General features: G+C 41.4%; 1 protein-coding gene across 3 annotated transcripts in view; it reads right to left on the bottom strand.

The window, feature by feature from the left end:
• Positions 1-20,524, bottom strand: part of Focad (focadhesin) — a 314,502-nt gene that overhangs the window by 267,404 nt on the left and 26,574 nt on the right. For 2 of the 3 annotated variants that reach the window (XM_021160670.3, XM_029475892.2), the window contains exons 3-4: positions 18,273-18,347; positions 13,856-14,010 (exon numbers count right to left, since the gene is read on the bottom strand). In XM_021160670.3, coding sequence (XP_021016329.1) covers positions 13,856-14,010; positions 18,273-18,347 — 230 coding nt within the window. Of the gene's footprint in view, positions 1-2,304; positions 2,475-13,855; positions 14,011-18,272; positions 18,348-20,524 lie in introns of those variants that run through there. The other variant, XM_029475894.2, reaches the window with a different exon arrangement.

Here is a 20,524-nt window from a genome sequence, read left to right on the forward strand (position 1 = left end):
ACATGGAAAGATCTCCCATGCTCATGGATTGGCAGGATCAATACATAAAAATGGCTATCTTGCCAAAAGCAATCTACAGATTCAATGCAATCCCCATCAAACTTCCAACTCAATTCTTCAACGAATTTGAAAGGGCAATCTGCAAATTCATCTGGAATAACAAAAAACCTAGGATAGCAAAAACTCTTCTCAAGGATAAAAGAACCTCTGGTGGACTCACCATGCCTGACCTAAATCTGTACTACAGAGCAATTGTGATAAAAACTGCATGGTACTGGTATAGCGACAGACAAGTAGACCAATGGAATAGAATTGAAGATCCAGAAATGAACCCACACACCTATGGTCATTTGATCTTTGATAAGGGAGCCAAAACCATCCAGTGGAAAAAAAGACAGCATTTTCAACAAATGGTGCTGGCACAACTGGCAGTTATCATGTAGAAGAATGCAAATTGATCCATTCCTATCTCCTTGTACTAAGGTCAAATCTAAATGGATTAAGGAACTCCACATAAAACCAGAGATACTGAAACTTATAGAGGAGAAAGTAGGGAAAAGCCTCGAAGATATGGGTACAAGGGAAAAATTCCTGAATAGAACAGCAATGGCTTGTGCTGTAATATCGAGAATCAACAAATGGGACCACATAAAATTGGAAAGCTTCTGTAAGGCAAAAGACACCGTCATTAAGACAAAAAGGCCACCAACAGATTGGGAAAGGATCTTTACCTATCCTAAATCAGATAGGAGACTAATATCCAATATATATATATAAAGAACTCAAGAAGGTGGACTCCAGAAAATCAAATAACCCCATTAAAAAATGGGGCTCAGAGCTAAACAAAGAATTTTCACCTAAGGAATAACGAATGGCTGAGAAGCACCTGAAAAATGTTCAACATCCTTAATCATCAGGGAAATGGAAATCTAAACAACCCTGAGATTCCATCTCACACCAGTCAGAATGGCTAGGATCAAAAATTCAGGTGACAGCAGATGCTGGCGAGGATGTGGAGAAAGAGGAACACTCCTCCATTGTTGGTGGGATTGCAAGCTTGTACAACCACTCTGGAAATCAGTCTGGCGGTTCCTTAGAAAATTGGACATAGAACTACCGGAGGATCCAGCAATACCTCTCCTGGGCATATATCCAGAAGATGTTCCAACTGGTAAGAAGGACACATGCTCCACTATGTTCATAGCAGCCTTATTTATAATAGCCAGAAGCTGGAAAGAACCCAGATGCCCCTCAACAGAGGAATGGATACAGAAAATGTGGTACATTTACACACTGGAGTACTACTCAGTACTATTAAAAAGCTATTAAAAAGAATGAATTTATGAAATTCCTAGGCAAATGGATGGACCTGGAGGGCATCATCCTGAGTGAGGTAACTCAATCACAAAAGAACTCACATGATATGCACTCACTGATAAGTGGATATTAACCCAGAAACTTAGAATACCCAAGATATAAGATACAATTTGCGAAACACATGAAGCTGGGGAAGATCGAAGACCAAGGTGTGGATACTTTGCCCCTTCTTGGAATTGGGAGCAAGGCACCCATGGAAGGAGCTACAGAGACAGAGTTTGGAGCTGAGACGAAAGGATGGACCATCTAAGGCTGCCATACCCGGGGATCCATCCCATAATCAGCCTCCAAACGCTGACACCATTGCATACACAAGCAAGATTTTGCTGAAAGGACCCAGATATACCTTTCTCTTGTAAGAGTATGCTGGGGCCTAGCAAACACAGAAGTGGATGCTCACAGACAGCTCTTGGATGGATCACAGGGCCCCCAATGGAGGAGCTGGAGGAAGTACCCTGGGAGCTGGGTGGGGGTGGGGGGTGGGGATCTGCAACCCTATAGATGGAACAACAATATGAACTAACCAGTACCCCCCCCCCCCCAGGAGCTCGTGTCTCTAGCTGCATATGTATCAGAAGATGGCCTAGTCAGCCATCAGTGGAAATGGAGGCCCATTGGTTGTGCAAACTTTAAATGCCTCAGTACAGGGGAATGCCAGGGCCGGGGGGGGGGGGGGGGGGAGTGGTTGTGGGAGGGTGTGGGGTACTTTTGGGATAGTATTGGAAATGTAAATGAAATAAATACCCAATAATAAAACAAATAGAAAAATAAAGAAGTAGAGGGACAATAATGAAACCTCAAATAATGGGAGTTTTAAGTGTATTTAAAGCCATAATTATAGCCATGATAATCCATAAAAATTTTTGTAGAAGAAAATCTAACTGGGCATACCAAGGAATGCTTAAATTATTTTCTTTGAAGATTTACCTTTATCATTTTGAAATCTGTGTAGGAATGAGTGTGTGCATGTGGCTATGCACATTTGAGTGCCGGTCCCCAGCAGTACTGGAGTGACAGGTCATTGTAAGCCTCCTGAGGTGAGTGAAAGGAACTGAAGGCAGATCCTCAGAAGAGCGGCAAGCGTCCTTAACCATTCATTGAGCCCAACCTCTTTGGAATCTAGTAAATAGAAAAGCACGGGTATATGTCCCGCTTTACCACTACAAACTGTACTTTTAAGTAACCAGAGTAAACATTAGAAAAGTTCTCCTTATAGCAGTATTTCAAGAAATATGTGAAGGAAAACTAATACACATTAGTGTTATTCTGAAGCTTCTAGCGTAAAGACATCCTAACTGCATGATAACAGCTACTAGCATCACAAAAATGTAAACCAACAGGGATCATGTATCTCCTAAACAAGGACACTATTCTGCACATGAAAAAGCTCCCCTTGCCCAGGGCTTTTCTGAAAATTAAATGAGTAACCTGAGGTGAGGTTATGAAGCAAACCGCTGGATTCATAAGCATTATTTAGTTAAGGTTACTCTCCTTTATTTTGATCTTATTTTGCTTTGTTTTCTATTGTTCTGATTTTGAAGGATTATTACGTGTTTTCAGTGTGTGTGCACACACAAATGTGTTCATGTGAGTACTGGTGTCTGTGCGTGTACATATGTGTACACACATGTCAGGGTACATGCATGTATGCACACAAGTAGATTTAAGACCAACCTCAAGAACTACTCTTAGGGCTAGCCATCCAAGTCCATTGATCCCATGCAGAAAGCTTTTTAGAATAACATCAGGATTTCTTTCCTGTTTAGGGAGTTAACACCCCTTCTCTACCAATTCAATTACTGCACAAGGGACCTGGGCATATGCATTCTCATACAATGAAGACATTGCTGGTAGAAATTTAAACTGTGACCTCCAAAAAGGTGAGTTTGAGTCCTAATCCCCTACACATCTGTCTATGAGACAACCTGAAAAAGAGTTCCCTTGCTAAGTTTATTAAAGCTCACAAGAACTTACCCTGACTAGACCTTAAACCCAATAACCAGCATCCTTGTAAAAGAAAGAACCGGAACATGTAAGACCCAAAGTCACAGTAACAGTGCTATGAGAGTACTCGGAACTCTCAGGGGCAGAACTAGAGTTATGCAGCCACAGATGAGGGATGGAATTTGTCTGTTACAGAAGACAGAACAGATTCAATGTCTCTGCCCCCCCCCCCGAAGCCTTCATTGACTGTGTTATTTTGTGAATAAATGTATCTCTGTTGAGACAGATCATCAAGTTTATAGGCATTTACGGCACCCCAGGAAACAAACACACACTTATCCTACACAGCCTAGAGATCCACCTTTATATCCTGTCCTCAGAACTCCTGACATTCTGACCTCAACAAGGCCATCTCTTACACATATAAGAGAGGACAGTCCAGGAATGGATGACAGCCTGTGACTTAAGCAGCTGAAAGTCAGTCTGAAGTAAGAAACAAAAATGAAACACACAACCTGAAATTTAATTTGTGTCTAATGCCCATGTGCATTTCTATTGTTGAGTCACCCTGCAGGCAGCAGCCCCCTCACCAAAAACCAGAAAGAAAGACAGGAAGGAAGATAGCAAGGAAGGAGGGAGGGAAGGAGGGAGGGAGGGAGGGAGGGAGGGAGGGAGGGAGGGAGGGAGGGAGGGAGGGAGGGAGGGAGGGTAGATCAAGGGTTCTAGCCCGGGTTCAATACCCACCATCACATAAACAAAGCATGGTGGTGCTCATCTGTAAGGTCAGCATTCTTGAGGTAGAAACAGAGAATCAGGGTAATCCTCAGCTATATAGTGAGTGGGCTTGAGGCCAGTCTGAACTACAGGAAACTATTAGGTTGGAGCTTTAAAGAGAAAAGTGGAAGAAAAGAAGAAAAAGGAGAAGGGGAGGGGAGGGGAAGAAAGGAGAGGGGAAGGAGATAGGTGAGAGGAGGGAGGGAAGGAGGAAGAAGAAGAGAAACAGACAGCAAAGAGAGTATGCTTATGCCCAAGCTAATTCAAGTGGATTCTGTAACTCAAGGCCCACAGGGCTCTAACATGTTCAAACACGCTCAGAAACCTGGTGTGATTGTCCCTCAATCATAATTATTGTTTTCTTAATTTTTTAAGGCCAAGTTACACAATATTACTCAAGAACTCTGAGAGTAACCAGAGACATTGCGAAAAGAACCTCAATTTTCACTAGGCATGAGACCCAAGACTCAGATCTTCTAATTAAAGAGTGTAGATCAATAATGATGCTGAGGATTCCAAAAACTCATATATTATAAACAAGTAGAAAATTGGCCAAGCTATACAAACTATGGTAATTCAAACCATTTCATGCAAATTGTTCTACGCCAGGCAGACAGACGTGATCACAACTGTGCATATGAATTGAGGGGTATTGGCTTTCCTTTATTTGGAGTGTTCTTGATTACAACACTAAACACTGCACACATATGTTCAGCTTCCTTTTAAAAAAAAAATACACATAGTGTTTGGCTCTAGCTTTCAAAACATGGCAAATACGAAGTACTAGCAAGTACCCTTATTTGACCAGGGATTGAATAAAAAGAGATTGGGGAAAAATGAAGAACAAGAACATCCCAAAATGGATACAAATGGTACAAACTGGGCCAAGCTAGCTAGCCAAGCACCTTTCTAACTTAAAAAGATTTGAGGATCCTGAAAAGGATTCTTGCTCTGCCTAAAGCATTCTCAGAAACTCACCAGCAAATTGAAGAGAAAGAAACAATAGATCCTTGACTAAAGCATGGTCTAAATGCATGGAAAAGTAGAAGAAAAAGAGATAGTATCACACGAAGGAAGGGAGAGGGAGTTAAAACCAGTCCTGAGAAATTCCTATTTAAATGTCTGAGGGAACAAATGTTCCTTTAAAAACAAAAACAAAAAAACTAAGATGTAAAACTACTGAGAACTTTCTTAAGAAAGTCCTGCCTGCTCATTTATCTTCCAAGTACCAGAAAATGGTCAAATTTCCTCTGATGCAGCTTTCCATTATAAAAGTAACATGTTCTGCAGCCACTCTTCTTAAATCACCCAGAAACACTTTTGCATAAATACATCTCTTAAAATGACAAACAAAACCTCAGCCACATCACAGGACTTTAAAAAGAAATAGGGCAGAGTGTCCCAGATGGCAAAAGGGAGGAATCGCGTTGGTTATGAGCTCTAAGGGAGATCTTAGGACTTAAAAAGGAGAGAGAACATCTGCAAACCAGCTAAGAGGCCTAAAGGAAAATCTTAAAACACAAGATCCGGGGAAGCAGACCTGTTTGGCTAACTCTGTCCCTGACTGGTAAGAGGAAGATGAACTCTGCTGGTGAGGTGGATGCACCTACAACCATCTCTAAGTCCTAAGACTCCAGATAAAAGGCTGCATCCTGCAAACACTTGGAGGAGCCCTCATACAAACATCCCTCCTAGCTCCCTGTTCTACCAGATGAAATAAGGAAAGGTAAGCTGAATGGTACTAACGCCCAGGACAGAACGCCCCAAGAAGTGTCTCCTCGGCTGCTGGCTGTCCCTACATGATAACAAAGCAATTAAGGCTCTCTCATCAATAAAAGGGAAGACCCCAAGAGGTAGAATTTTCTCAATTATCCTCAATCCTAACTCCAAATAATCCTCAGAATCATTTTTAGACATTAGACTCACTATGGAATTTTTAATCTTTTATGGAAGATTTCCTTTAAAAGCAGACTTTCAGTATTTCAGAAAATATTCTATAATTTCCCATCTTCAATACAGCCTTGTAAAATACATTAACAGTAGGCCCCTTCCCCATTTGAAAACACAAAAGGCACACAAATCAAATAGCTAGCCTAGTTTATCTAGAGTATAACCTTCCTTCCCACTAGGCACACTTTAAAAAGAAGGGGGATGGGGAAACAGCACAGCTGAAATTACAGGCTGTCTTGACACCTCAATATCGAAAACTGAATACCTGGTTCCAAAGGAGAGTCAGATTTTATTCATAATCCCGTTACTAAGCAACAGTAACAAAGGCTGCATAAGCTTTCCGGAAGCTAAAAGAAAAACAAAAAAAATCTAAGGAATGAAAAGTGGGAACTCCTAACACTGGAAATCCTTAAACTCATATAAAGATGAAATGAAACACAATCTAAACTCAAAACAAGCAATTCTTCAAAGGACAAGAAAAGTATACACTACTATGTATCATTCACTTTAATTCCAGGTTGCATTCATCTCAAAACTCACATTCGGGGCGATAATCATTTCTTTACTGTGTGTCCTTTATGATCTCTCGTTCCTTCACCCTCCCTAGGGAAGCAATTTTTTTTTTTTCAAATTTCCTTACTGATTAAAAGAACATTTCAGAGGGCTTAAATCCATTTCTTTGTTTACAGAAGCTATAAAAACTAGTTTACAATTGTTTCCTGTTGCCCTGGCTTTGAAGCAAGAACACTCTGGGACATCAAACTATTCCTTTGAAGAGCACAGTCTCTCAAGCAGAGCCAGACACTTTCCCAGCCACTCCCTTAAGTTCCGACGACCAGGACCCTGCAGAAGGCAAATCTCTCAAAATTAGACTATACAATGGAACAGACTCTGAGCCAGCATCTTGCTCACTGTGGGCTGAGCTTCAGGTAAGAGGGGTTTCCTTATACATTCCAAAGCCATTTAATAGACTGGCCCTACAAGGGCCAGAGAGCTGGTAGCAGCTGGAGGGATGCTTACCCACATTTCCTTTCTTTGAACCATTCAGCCTCTGGCTGCAGGACTGAAGCATCTCCAAAAGCCACATTCTCTACAGGTCTACTCCACACAGGCTTCTCCCTGCTGGCACTCTCTCCCCACCCTACCTCCATCTCAGATCCTAGCGATATTAGTTAAAAGATAGGGAAAGATACGTTTTAGAAATTATTTCCTAAATCAAAGATGATCGGTCCTGCTGTGGCTCTGCTCCTAAAGTGTCTCCAGAGTCCCATCAACCTCTAAAAGAAGAGAAAAACCTGAGGCAAGAAGAGACTTAAGCAGTGCAAACTGAAAATCCACTGTCTTTGGGCAAAGTCGTTCCAGCTTCTAGATCTCAAAAGACAGACACAGTTTTCTGTCTCTGAAGTCTCCCCAGGCAGCACTGGAAGAGGAAGTTGGCTGCAGCCCCTGTTTTTAATTAGCCTGTTTCTTACATTTCATTCTCATTTTGCTTTTTATAAAAAACATAGGCAGCAAAAAGTTTGGTTTTTGTAATTGCTGCAAACCTCAAAGCTCTGCTACTTGAAATAAAGCAAATGAAGAAAAGTCTGGTTTCTGACATGCAAACAGTTATTACCTCTACTGGTGACATTAAAGCAAGCTTAAATCTTACGTAACACACTTTATGATCAGAGGCTAAAATGAAATTTGAAGCCAGGCTTGTAGTACCAGCACTGAGCAGGCTGAGATGGGAGGATCTCCTGGGCCCAGAACTGACAGATCAGCAAAGGCAATGCAGCAAGCCCCAGCCTCAGAACGCAACAAAGAACAGTACACTGGACTCCGTCAGCAAAACGCTTGCATGAAGCATGAAGACCTGACCTTGCTCCCCAGAGCACATGCTTAAAAATAAAAACAAAACAAACAAGCAAACATCCAGGCATAGTGGCACATGCTTACAATCCAAGAGGAGCTAGAAACAAGCAAATCCCCAGGGCTCAATGGTGAGCTAGCCTATTCTTCTTAGGGTCTTTCAGGTCAAGAACTCACTGCCTCAAAGAAATAAATAAAACTGTGATGGATTTCAGACCAAACTTCAACAACTCTGAAGCTACCTGTCTGCTGCCCATCTCCTACCATTAGGTACTCTGGGCACTCAAACACTTCCACCATGACGGGCCCTGTGCACTCAAGCTGTAGCCAACACAACCTTCCACACTTAAGTTGTTCTTGTGAAGTATTTGGTCAGAGGAAAGAAAAAACAAATACTATACTCTTAGGCAATCTGTCCAAATCCTTAAATCTTAAAATGCCAAGAGTTTGCACTAAAATAAACTGGATGGTGGGCAATAAAGATGTATTTGTGTAAATTCAAAACAGAAATGATAGACCTCACCTTAGAAAAACTACCCGAAGCTGTCCCTTCCTTCCATGTGCATTTGTGAACATGTATATACACACTGACTCACACTGAGAGTCACAAAGCAAACTGGTTAGCTTTGGGATCTACTTCAACCACACCTCACCGTGGCTAACAGTTTAGATGACATAAACTTCTCAGATAAGAAAAAAATGCCAACATTCTTTTATTGTTAATATTTCAATATTTGTTCACTGTCTAATTAAGGTGTTGTTTCTTTTATATCTCTGGTCAACTTTCCAGAGAATTCTAAACACCAGTAATGACCCATGTATAAAATTATTAACTGGATGAGGGGCAACTAACACTAATAACCATTAGAAAAAGCCAAAAGCCACATGGAAACATACTGCTACAGAAGCTTCCTTAAGTGTGTGTGTGTGTGTGTGTGTGTGTGTGTGTGTGTGTGTGTGTGTGTGTGTGAAAGAGAGAGAGAGAGAGAGAGAGAGGGAGAGGGAGAGAAGAGAGAGAGAGAGAGAGAGAGAGAGAAGAGTTTAAATGAAATTACCTTATAAGAGGATGGGGTAACATGGACACGGCGCAGTGCCCAACTAGATACCAAAAATTAGCAAATAAACTCATAGTCAGATGGGCATCTCTGTTGGAGTTGGCCAGTAGGGTTCCACACCCGCCACAAAACAATACAGATTAGTGCTATTGCTGTGGTTACCCTCCAGAACTTGAGTCATAGAACAAGAATGGGGAAGCTAAGTGTGCACTGACCTAAAAACTTCATCCCGCTGCCTACCTTTCACGAGGCAGGAAGGTGCTATAAACACTACCAGTTTGGGGTGGGGGAAGGAACCATATTGTGGTCAGCTTTGAATCTGGAGAGCTACAATGATCACCTTCCGGAAAAGATATGACCAACGGCACAATAGTGACATGAATGTTACTGGAATGACCAAACACATTCGGGCCGGATTTAAGGCCTGCTCTATAAGATACAACCTATACACAGCACCATCACCGAGCTAAGAAATAGGTGGCCTATACCTACTAGGTCACAGAAACTACTACTACTACTGTTCTGTTAAATGGTCAGAATATTAAATCGATTCCTAACAACTGCATTTCGATTCTCATTAGAGGACCTTTTTACTGTACAAGTTAGCTATGAACACAGAGGGTCATAGTTGGTCACCATGAAGAGAATAAGAGACTGGAGTGTCCAGCCCTATATGAGACATGTGTATGACACCCCATCCTCCCAAGGCGCAGGATCATAAAGGAAAAAGTAAGAGGAAGAGTTAAAGGCAGTAGATGACTACAATGAAACAGTGTGTGCAAACACAACAGCACAGTTGCACACATGAGCTCACACCGAGTGTGAAAGTAGCCTCACAAAATACTAGCATGGAGGAATGGAAGGAAAAATTCAGCATAGGGAAATGGCGGTGGGGGGGGGGGACATTTGGGATGTAAATAAATAACTAAATCCTAGCATGGCGGCAGGAGGGATAGTCCCATCCCAACTGGGGAGCTAGTGGACACTTAATCATTGCTGAGAGAGGGGAGTCAAGTTTTCTTGGAGGGTGTGAGCTCTGGCAGGTTGACCTTACTCTAGAGGATATCCTTACAGCCAAGAGTATTTGGGTAGCACAAATTAGACTCAGTGGGTTTAAAGAGAAAATGAGGATACAAAGTCATGTAAGTAAGAAGGTAAGGATAGATGTGAGAGGCACTAGAGTGAATATGGGCACTGGAGTGAATATGATCAAAATATATTATATAAAATTCTCAAAGAATAAATTTATTTCCTAAATATTATCTTAAAGGATAGTCACTGAAGTACTGCCTGTATACTGAATAAGACTGGAAATGGAAAAATGGTAAATTATGAGTCTTCCATACACTAGATATTATGTAGCTAGAAGAAAACCATAAAATTCTATGTATTTATGGATTTTTATATTTATGGAACAAGTTCTCATATAGTTGACCAAAAAAAAAAAAATGTAGCATCAGGAATACTTTATGGGAGCTAGAAACTGGCTCAGTACTGGCTACTCTTCCAGAGGACCCAGGTTTGACTCCCAGAACCCACAAGCTTGCATCTCTCTGTAACTCAAGTCTCAGAGAATCCAATGTCCTCCTCTGACCTCCACAGTTACCAGGCATGCACACAAAACTCAGATATATGTGAGTATGTGTCTATATGTGTGTCTGTGTGTATATACATATATACACATATATGGCCTCTGGAAAAGGGGAAATAAAAGTGCATATAAATTTTCAGTTATAAAGGAATATGTATCTTTTAACAGTTAACAGCTCTGAATAAATTATATATATGTTATAATGTGATAGGTAGGTAAATAGATAGACAGACAGACACACACACACAAATAACCTGTAAAAATGCTAAGACCCAGTACCAGTCTGCGTCTACAGAGATAAACAAAGTGCAAGGAGAGCAGAAATGTTGCCTCCTAAGCCCATATAAATGCTATATCTACTCTAAAACACATTTGCAGTTTTAAGAAATAATACTGTTACTGGCAATTATAAACCAATGGCAGGCTTACTCACTATTACCAATGCTTATATTTTATGGTTTATAATAGTGATTGAGGGTTTATACTAATGTGTGATTAATATCCCATGTCAGCATAATTTCATAAGCTAATACTCTAGAACTAAAGGTGAATATCCAAACCCAGCCTAAGTGCTCTTTTCTTTGTTTAGATCTTATTTTATGTGCATGAGCGTTTTGTCTGTATGTATGTATATGCACCACATCTGTGTGCCTACAGATGGTTGTGGGCCACCATATGGGTGCTTGGAAATCAAACCCAGGTCTTCTGTAAGAAGAACAAGTATTCATAATCAATGAGCCATCTCTCCAGCCCTACGGACTATTTAAATACACAAAGACACTGTTCTGGCCCTCTCAGTTGCTGATACCCTAATGTAAGAAATATAACTCCAGCCTCTGTGTGCATGTGTCTAAACACATCTGGCACAATGTGCAACGGACAACTGTAGGAGGTGGTTCTCTCCTCCCACCACCAGTCCTCATGCTTACCTTCACCCACTGAGTCCATCAGCCCAAGCAATAAAACACACAAGTAGATCCTACACTTACAGCTTTAGAGCATTTCAACGCTATGGGGGATGGGCACCATTATTGGTACCTGATAAATGAAAGAAGCAAGAAAAAAATCTTCATGGCTTACTTAAAGCCAACTAATAACTAAGGAAGACATGAAATTTTTTGTCAAAAATCCTCTCAGAGGGATTTTTTTAATGGATCCTAAAACCACTTTTTAATAAGCAGTTCTAAAATTACGAATACTCTCTATCTCTCTTGGTGTGTGTGTGTGTCAGTGTCTGTGTCTGTGTGTTTGTCTGTGTGTGTGTGTCTGTGTGTGTGTGTCTGTGTGTGTGTGTCTGTGTGTGTGTGTGTCTGTGTGTGTGTGTGTCTGTGTGTGTGTGTGTCTGTGTGTGTGTGTGTCTGTGTCTGTGTGTCTGTGTGTGTCTGTGTGTCTGTGTGTGTCTGTGTGTCTGTGTGTGTCTGTGTGTCTGTGTGTGTCTGTGTCTGTGTGTCTGTGTGTGTGTCTTTGTATAGAAATAGACAAAATGAAGCTGGAGAGATGGCTCAGCAGTAACAGCACTGGCTGCTCTTCCAGAGGTCCTGAGTTCAACTCCCAGCACCCACATGATGGCTCACAACCATCTGTAATGGGATCCAATGCCCTCTTCTAGTGTGTCTGAAGACAGTGACAGTGTACTCACATACATAAAATAAACAAATCTTTTTAAAAAAAAAAGAAAAAAGAAATAGACCAAAATGAATAAAATTTAGTGACGACAAAATCCTTAAATTTTTCAGAACCATTTGGTCATTGACTAAATTCAAAGCTTCTGTCAGATAGGAAAACACAGGCCAGACTAGTATGAAAGACAGAACAAGCTGCGAAGCAGAAAAGACACAAGTATTTAGACTGATTCTTGAAGGAGAATGAAAGTGACAGCAGAAGAGGAGAAGGAGCACTCACCTCAGGTCGAGGTGAGAAACTGCATTCTATCCAAGTAGAAGGCTCATGGGAATAAACACAGAGTATATGGAAGGCTAGCGCTGGTTTGAGAAGACTTACACAACATGTTACAGGGTTTAAGGTTATGGATACAGAGATATTAAAGAAAGCCAAAAGTCAAATAATAAACAAAGAGGTGACCAGAGAAAAGAGAAAAAGTTTATTTTTAAAAATAAAAAATAAAAAAAAAATTAAAAAGTTAAAAGAATAGAGGCAATGAAGACTGACAGATCCAAAGCAGAAGGGTCTGTACACACTGAAGTCACAGCTACTCTGGAGACATAAAAGAGATTAAGCACTCTGCTTCGTGCCATGGCAATTGACGTAAGAAGAAAGAATACATAAGGATGAGCAAGGAAGCCTGGGAAGCACCAGGACCACAGGCACCACAGGCGCCACAGGAGCCACAGCCACAGCTGCAGCAGCATCCAGATCATTTTGGGAAGTTGGTATGAAGCATTACTACTTAAAAATGAAGCAGAGCTTCTGGTCAGATGACTGCCTCACCTGGATAAACTATAGACCTTGGTCAGGAGCAGTCTCGGGTAATTGTTCCCCCCAAAAGACTCGAGTTGCCCCATCACTGATTGGTGCGACTGAGTTAATATGAAGTTCTGGAGAACAGAAGGATCCCTTGTCATCATGAAGGCCAAATTCTCCAGAAGAGCAGAGGAGAAGACAAGTATGTCGGGGTGCCTATATCTGAGTGGTCTGAAGCCACACAGGGAGGCTCATTAAACAACATACTTTCCCAGGAAACAATTTCTCCAAGCAAAGAGCAGCAACTCCTTTTCAGAGAGTTGGTAGTTTGATACATTTACTTTGAATTCTTCTGTTTTCTTTTGTTGGTAGAGCTAGTGCAAGAACGCAGAGCCTCGCCTGCCCTACAAAAGCACTGTACCACAGAGCCTTACATGTCCTAGACTTACGTCTAGGCACTGCATCACAGAGCCTCACCCAACTCTCATCTTTTAGGGAGGACCTTACAGGTGCTCCTGCTTCAAGCACGATCCTGTTGGACTCTCTTAACAAGGAGCTGACCTATATCGTCCCCACCATTCTAGTACCCTCTGTCTGTGAATGGACAAAATATGGCTATACAAAACAAGTTCAAAGAACTTGCTCCCCGGAAATACTTAGAAGACAGGTTCCTATGTTATCCAAAATTTAATTTCTAACAGTGGTGCCAAGGGCTGACTTCAGACAGCCAAAACAAGGTAAGAACCATGCCACTGTGTGAGTAGAAATGCTTATGCCAGGTCTCCTTCTTAAAATTGGTCAGTTCATTATTGCAGCACTAATGTGTGATCCTTAGCAGACATCAGTTAGCTGTGTTTCTAAAAGCTTTAACCAAACATGGCAGCACGTGTACCTGGCAGAAGGAGTCAGGTTGAGTATCCCATTGAGAACATAGCTGAACTCTGCGTGACCCTGGGCGACAAGTGCCACCAGTCCCTCGCTGCAGGCTGTTCGCACAACCACATGGTCACTGCAGCACTTCTCCCACAGCAAGTTCAAGGCAGCCGTCTGAAAGCAAACCAGTGATTAAAAGACACTTAGGGTGAGGAGAAACACGCACGCAAGCACAACCATTCATCAACACGGAATTCACTCACAGTGGGCTAGCTTCTGTACCAAGAAGGATGCTGTTGTCACTTTGTTCCTACAGGGAACTAAAATCTGGCTTCCAGGAAAGGGGATAGATTTGTTTGCATGTAGTGTCTCTCTCCCTGGTGACTGCTTGCACAATAAGGCTGGTTGTAGGCAGAAGTACAAGCCAAATTCAAGCATCAGAACATAGTAAGGACTTGGCTCTATCACCTGCTGAGCTGCAAAATTTGACTGGACCCCAACAGTATCCATTGGTCTATCAGTTCACCAAGCTGAACTCCAAATACTGTCTGTGCCTGAAGCTTCTATGGCAATGATATTTTCAAAGGGTTCCCACTCTTCTACTACCATCCTCTGTGACCTACGTGCACCTACATGTACCTACATACTCAGCTCCATCCACACTTGTGCTGAAACCTCTCAACTCAAATGTGGGCCATGACAGCCGGAGCCATGCAGGACAGAGGACCAGCAACTGCCCATCAAAATGACTGGCAACATATCTGTGAAGCACTGTTTTGACAAGAAAAATGCCGTGACTTTTCCCTCGCTCTAAGAATCTACATCCGTTGACAGTAACATACCAGATGGGAACACAAGTCAACAGAAATTCTGATTTTGAAAACAGAACGGTTCAGTTTTTTAACTTTCTCAGAACTCATAGACCCCTTGTGTCGGAAAGATCCACTAATAAATAATAAATCCATATGTAAAGTTATTTTTGGTTAAATCTGTTGAGGTTTACCTCCTTTCATGTTTATTAATTAAAAGAAATAGTCATGGTAACATAAGAATATACTCTCAGGAAGGATGAGGTAAGAATACAAGAGTCCTTGGCTATAGAGCAAATTCAAGATCAGCCTAAACTACAAATAACCATGTTACTTAAAATAATAATAATAATAATAATAATAATAATAATAATAATAATAATAAGCTGGAGAGATGATGCGGTGTCTTAGAGCATGTACTACTTGTTTCTCCAGAGGACTCAAGTTCAATTCCCAGAATGCACCATTAGGTGACTATCACTAGCTTGACCAGAACATGTACATACTTACACAGAATTTAAAGTTATAATGAAATCAATTATGATAAGTTCATAAAGAAGCTATGGTTTCCTTTTGATACAGTTTAATAGAGTGATATGGTTCAGGGCTGTGGAGATGGCTCAGTGGGCAAAAAAACTTGTAGCACAAGCATGGCAGGCTGTAACCTCAGCATAGCAGGAGAAAGGCACACTGGGGCTAGCCAGCCTCTAATCAAACTGAAACCAAAGCTCCCGGCTCACTGAGAGATCCTGCCTCAAGGGAGTAAGGCTGAGAGTGACAGAACATAGGACAGGACACCTGACTTCCTCCTATAACCTTCACACTCACATGCAAGGTGGGCACACCAGCACACACACTTGTACAGACAACACACATATTCCCCACACCACACACATGCATACTACACACACATTTGTGCATACTACACATATACACCACACACACACACATAGATATGCACACCACACCACATCATACACAACACACACACACAAACCACACCAACCACAGCATATACAAACACTACATAACACATACAACACACACCAACCACCTCACACATACCACACCACACACAAATATCATATACCACACATACCACATATATATCATATACAAACACACACACACACTAAATCACACAACAACCATGCACACACATACCACACTACACTGCATACCACATAATACACCACATACATGCACACATACTACACATACCATACACCACATGCACATACATACCACACCCCATGCACACATACCACACTACATTGCATACCATATCACACACCAAATACACGTGCACCAAATACAAACACACCACACCACACACACATCACACCAGATCACACACTATGCACTTACACACCACATCATATTATACCATACACACACACACACACACACATCATATACACCACACCTCACACAAACACCACCAACACTGCCACTGCCACACACTAACACACCAAATTAAAAAGAAGAAAGAACTAACTACAATTCAAGGAAAGCTCAGGGTCTCCAGCTCCCACTGAAATGAACAACACTGTGCTTCACTCCTCTGTAGCTGCTAAAAACCTCTGCAGTCCTAAGACCCACTATTAAAGAACAACAGAGTTAAAAGTCAGTAATAGAGAAAGGAAATCTTTATATTGTTTCCCCTTTTATTTAGAAGAAAATTTCTTTTCCCAATAGCCCAGGGTCCTAAATACCATCATTTCCACTACCAAGCCAGAAAAATAAGATAAATGGATGAATAACCTCGCCTGAGATGATCCTGTCCTGGTAGAGGTAGGCATTCATTTATTAGCGGGAGAGGAAACATTTAGTTAAAAGGATTTAGCATTCAATAAATCCCAGCAATGTAAGTAAAATCACTAGGTCTTTTCAGAGTACATAATGTGATTACAGGCAGGATTGGGATGGGGCTTCTCAGGAAACCTGATTTACATGACTACTACAAACACTAAATAAATGCCAGTTAGTGAAACAGACCACTACACTTACATCCACATATCAACAGGCACTGAAAAGATATATGAAGGGCTGGTGAGATGGCTCAGAGGTTAAGAGCACTGACTGAGTTCAAATCCCAGCAACCACATGGTGACTCACAACCATCCATAATGAGATCTGACGCCCTCTTCTGGTGTGTCTGAAGACAGCTACAGTATACTTACACATAACAATAAATAAATCTTTTTTAAAAAAAGAAGATATACGATATAGCATGGCCAATCAGAAAGAATGTGAGGTGCTCAGTCAACAAAGGTGCTTGCTGTCTAACCTGGCAAATCGAGTTCAAATCCTAGGATCTACACGGTGAAAGAAGAAAACAGACTGTCACAATCTGTCCTCTGACACACCAAAGCACACTGAGGCACATCTGCATGCCCAAATGCACACATACATACTCACGTGTAACAAAGAGAAAGTAAGGAAAGGAAATCAATTTGTTTTTGTCAGGGGAGAGAAATTTATTTCTGCAGTTTACACACAGGCACCCGCGCTTAGCAACTTCCCATCTAACAAGTCAAAATATACAATGCCAACTGGCCAAAGCCCAGCTGGTTCATCTTAGCTCCCAGGCAGCGCTTTAAATCTGGGTACTGACTTGCTCTGTGAGGGGATGGGAAGCCTTCTTCAGACTCCAACTGTCAACACAGGGTCTTTCCCACTGAGAATTCACACTCAGGACTGAAATGAAGTGTGAAAACACTCTTAACACCCAAACAGGGCCCACTACTGTGTCTACTGTCTCCAGTGCTAAAAGCATTCCCTCAGGGGGTTCTGTCACCTCCCCAGTGTGCCCTCCTCATGCCCTCCCTTGGTTTTGTTTTCCACTGATAGTGAATGGATACCCTCCTTCACTCTTTATATGTCTCCTCCTGGAGTTAGACACAATGCCCAAGCTTAAAAGAATGATTTAGAATAAAAACATGGCACACCAAACGAACAGGAAGGAAGAAGATAAGGAGGAGGAAGTGGGAGATGGAAGAGGTGGGGAGAAGGAAGGCAAAGGCAGAGGGGGGAAGGAAAACGAAGAGGAAAAAAGACAAGATCTGTAGGCAAAACTACTCACAGTTCAAGATCTGAACTGAACTACAAGTGAAACCAGAGGTGAGTGGCCCTGCAGGCAAGCACAAGCATCTACATAAAACAAGCAAGCAAATTATCTTAGTCTGCCCCCCTACTGCTGTGACAAGGACCACAACCATAAAGAACCAGGTGAGAATAGGGTGTATTTCAGCTTAAGGTCCTTCATCAAGAGAAAGGAGAGTATAAACTCAGGGTATGAACTGAAGCAGACTCCATGAAGCAGCAGTGATTTCTGGTTTACTCTCCTAGCTTGCTCAACCTACTTTCTGATACAACCCAGGACCACCTGCCCAGGGGTGGCTCCTCCCACAGTAAGCTGAGCTCTCCCACATCAGCTTTTAAGCAAGAAAATGTCCCACAGGGTTGCCCACAGGCAAATCTAAAGGTGCATTTTCTCAATTGAGGCTGCCTACTCTCAAGATGATCTGGCTTGTATCTATTTGACCAAAAGCCAGCCAGGGGCAGGTGTACACACACACAACAAACAACATCAAAACAACAACAACAACAAGGTTAAACACAGACCTGGTTTGTGGATTGGTGTATCTTTTCTGAAACACCATGTTCTTTTAAGACAGCAGCAATAAGATGACCTACAGCCTAAAAGAACAACAACAAAAAATTAATGAAGATATCCACTTAGAAGTTCTTTCCAAAGAGTGCACTGAAAAGGAATCAACATCATATTCATTTTCGTGTATAAGCAAGCCAAGTTGTCAACTAGTAAGATGAAAGTCCCTTTGTTGTGTGCGATGTAGAAAGCACTGAACGAGGCACTCAACATGTGTAACCCAAATCCTCAGAGCAATCTCCAAAGTAGGTCATTTATCCCAGTTCAGCAATAAACAAACCATACTTTACAGATGCTAACATCATCAACCTTCAGCTCAAATTCCTGTCACCTAATTTTAAAGATAATTTGGAATTACATAATCCATTAAAACATGAGACAGTCTTTAAAACCTTTGTATCTAAATCCAATCTGTCATGTTTCATGGTGTCCTTTGTGAAAAATGAAGAAAAATTCACCCTCATTTTTATGGATACAGCCTGTACAGACCTGAAAAATATCTCTTACTTCCTCTACACTGTTCTCCCTCCTCTAGACCCTACTATTTTCATTTTTTCTAATGTTCATTTGCATGTGCGGAGGTATGTGTGAGTGTGTGTGTATGTGTATGTGTGAGTGTGTGTAGGTGTATGTGTGAGTGTGTGTGTAGGTATATGTGTGAGTGTGTGTGAGTGTGTGTGAGTGTGTGTGAGTGTGTGTAAGTGTGTATGTGTGAGTGTGTAAGTGTGTGTGTATGTATCTGTGAGTGTGTATGTATGTGTGTGTATGTGTGTGTGTGTGTAGATGTATGTGTGAGTATGTGTGTTTATGTGTATGTGTGTAGGTGTATGTGTGAGTATGTGTGTTTATGTGTATGTGTGTGTGTATGTGTGTGTGTGTGAGAGTATGTGTGTGTGCATGTACACAGGTATGTGCCGCTACCCACATGTAGAGGAGAGAAGACGCCTTAGGGAAGTCACTTCTCTCTTTCCACAATATGGGTCCAGAGATTCAAACTCAGGTCATCCTCAGGCTAAATGCAAACTGTCTTTACCCACTGAGCCATTTCATAGCCCTATAGTAATTTATTTATCCCGTTCTCATAGGTTTTGGGTCTTAAGCTTTCAGTCTCTCAAATCTCTTAAAAATTTCCCACATTCTGCTTTAGTCAAAGAGCCCAAAATGAAAATCAAGCTCTAAGAGAGTTGATTACACAAATACATAAATGTCACCTCCTCTGCCTCAGTGTCAGGCCCTATTCTTCAGGCCTAACCAGCACTGCTGACTGACAGGAAATTGGCTGGCAACAATGGTAACTATTCTGCACGCAGCTACGGAAATTTCCACTACTACAACTGTAGATCCTGCACTTGGGACCACTTACAATAGTGCTGAAAATAGCTGTCAGTTTTGGGAAATCTCTAGAAGAGCTCAAAGAACTACACTGCACCCGCTCCCCTCCTGCACATGTGCATGTGTTCAAATGTTCAAATGATTTAAGACCTCTATATTGAATTTTGAGAAATAAATCACTCACATACATAAAGGCAAACTGTAGTTCAATTTGCTGTCTCTTATCTCCTAGCCAAAGGATAAGAAAACTGAGGAGCCATGAGAACCCTAAGTTTGTATTTCACTAACTATACTGTATGTGTCATTGAATATCTGGCCATCAGCTGAAAGGATGCAACATAACTCATCAGCAAAAAATAAAAATGGCTGCCAATCAATCTATGATAAACAGTGCTGCCTGTAATTCGAATTTTTGATTTTAGATTGATCATAGAACTCTTCTAGAGTCACTTAAAAAATAATGGACAAGATCACAAGTGTACATGCACTACCCACTGTAGCTCAGCTGCTGTCAGCAGCTGCTCGATCATCTAATCACCAAAATGCAAAAGGACTGAGTGCCAGTCAATGGGATATGGTCCTGTCTCAAAGCAGTGGTTTAGAAAGAACAGTTGGTATATGACTCATAAGGACAGGGCACACTCATAAGAACCTAAGAACCAAGACATATAAATACAACAGAGACATATATAAAAAAAAAAAAAAAAAAGCTACTGTCCTCATTTAGAAAAAGGACTAAAAGAAAATAAACTTCATGTTACACATCTCCTCACTCAGAAGATTCAATTTCTCTAATCTGCTGTTTCATTCATCTTTTAAAACATCAGAGGTACTAGCCTAAGCAGCCTACATGGTTCTGAGACACCTACACAGC

The sequence above is a fragment of the Mus caroli genome, unplaced genomic scaffold (assembly GCF_978045245.1).
Source record: "Mus caroli unplaced genomic scaffold, Mus_caroli_1 scaffold_6, whole genome shotgun sequence".
NCBI lineage: Eukaryota > Metazoa > Chordata > Mammalia > Rodentia > Muridae > Mus > Mus caroli.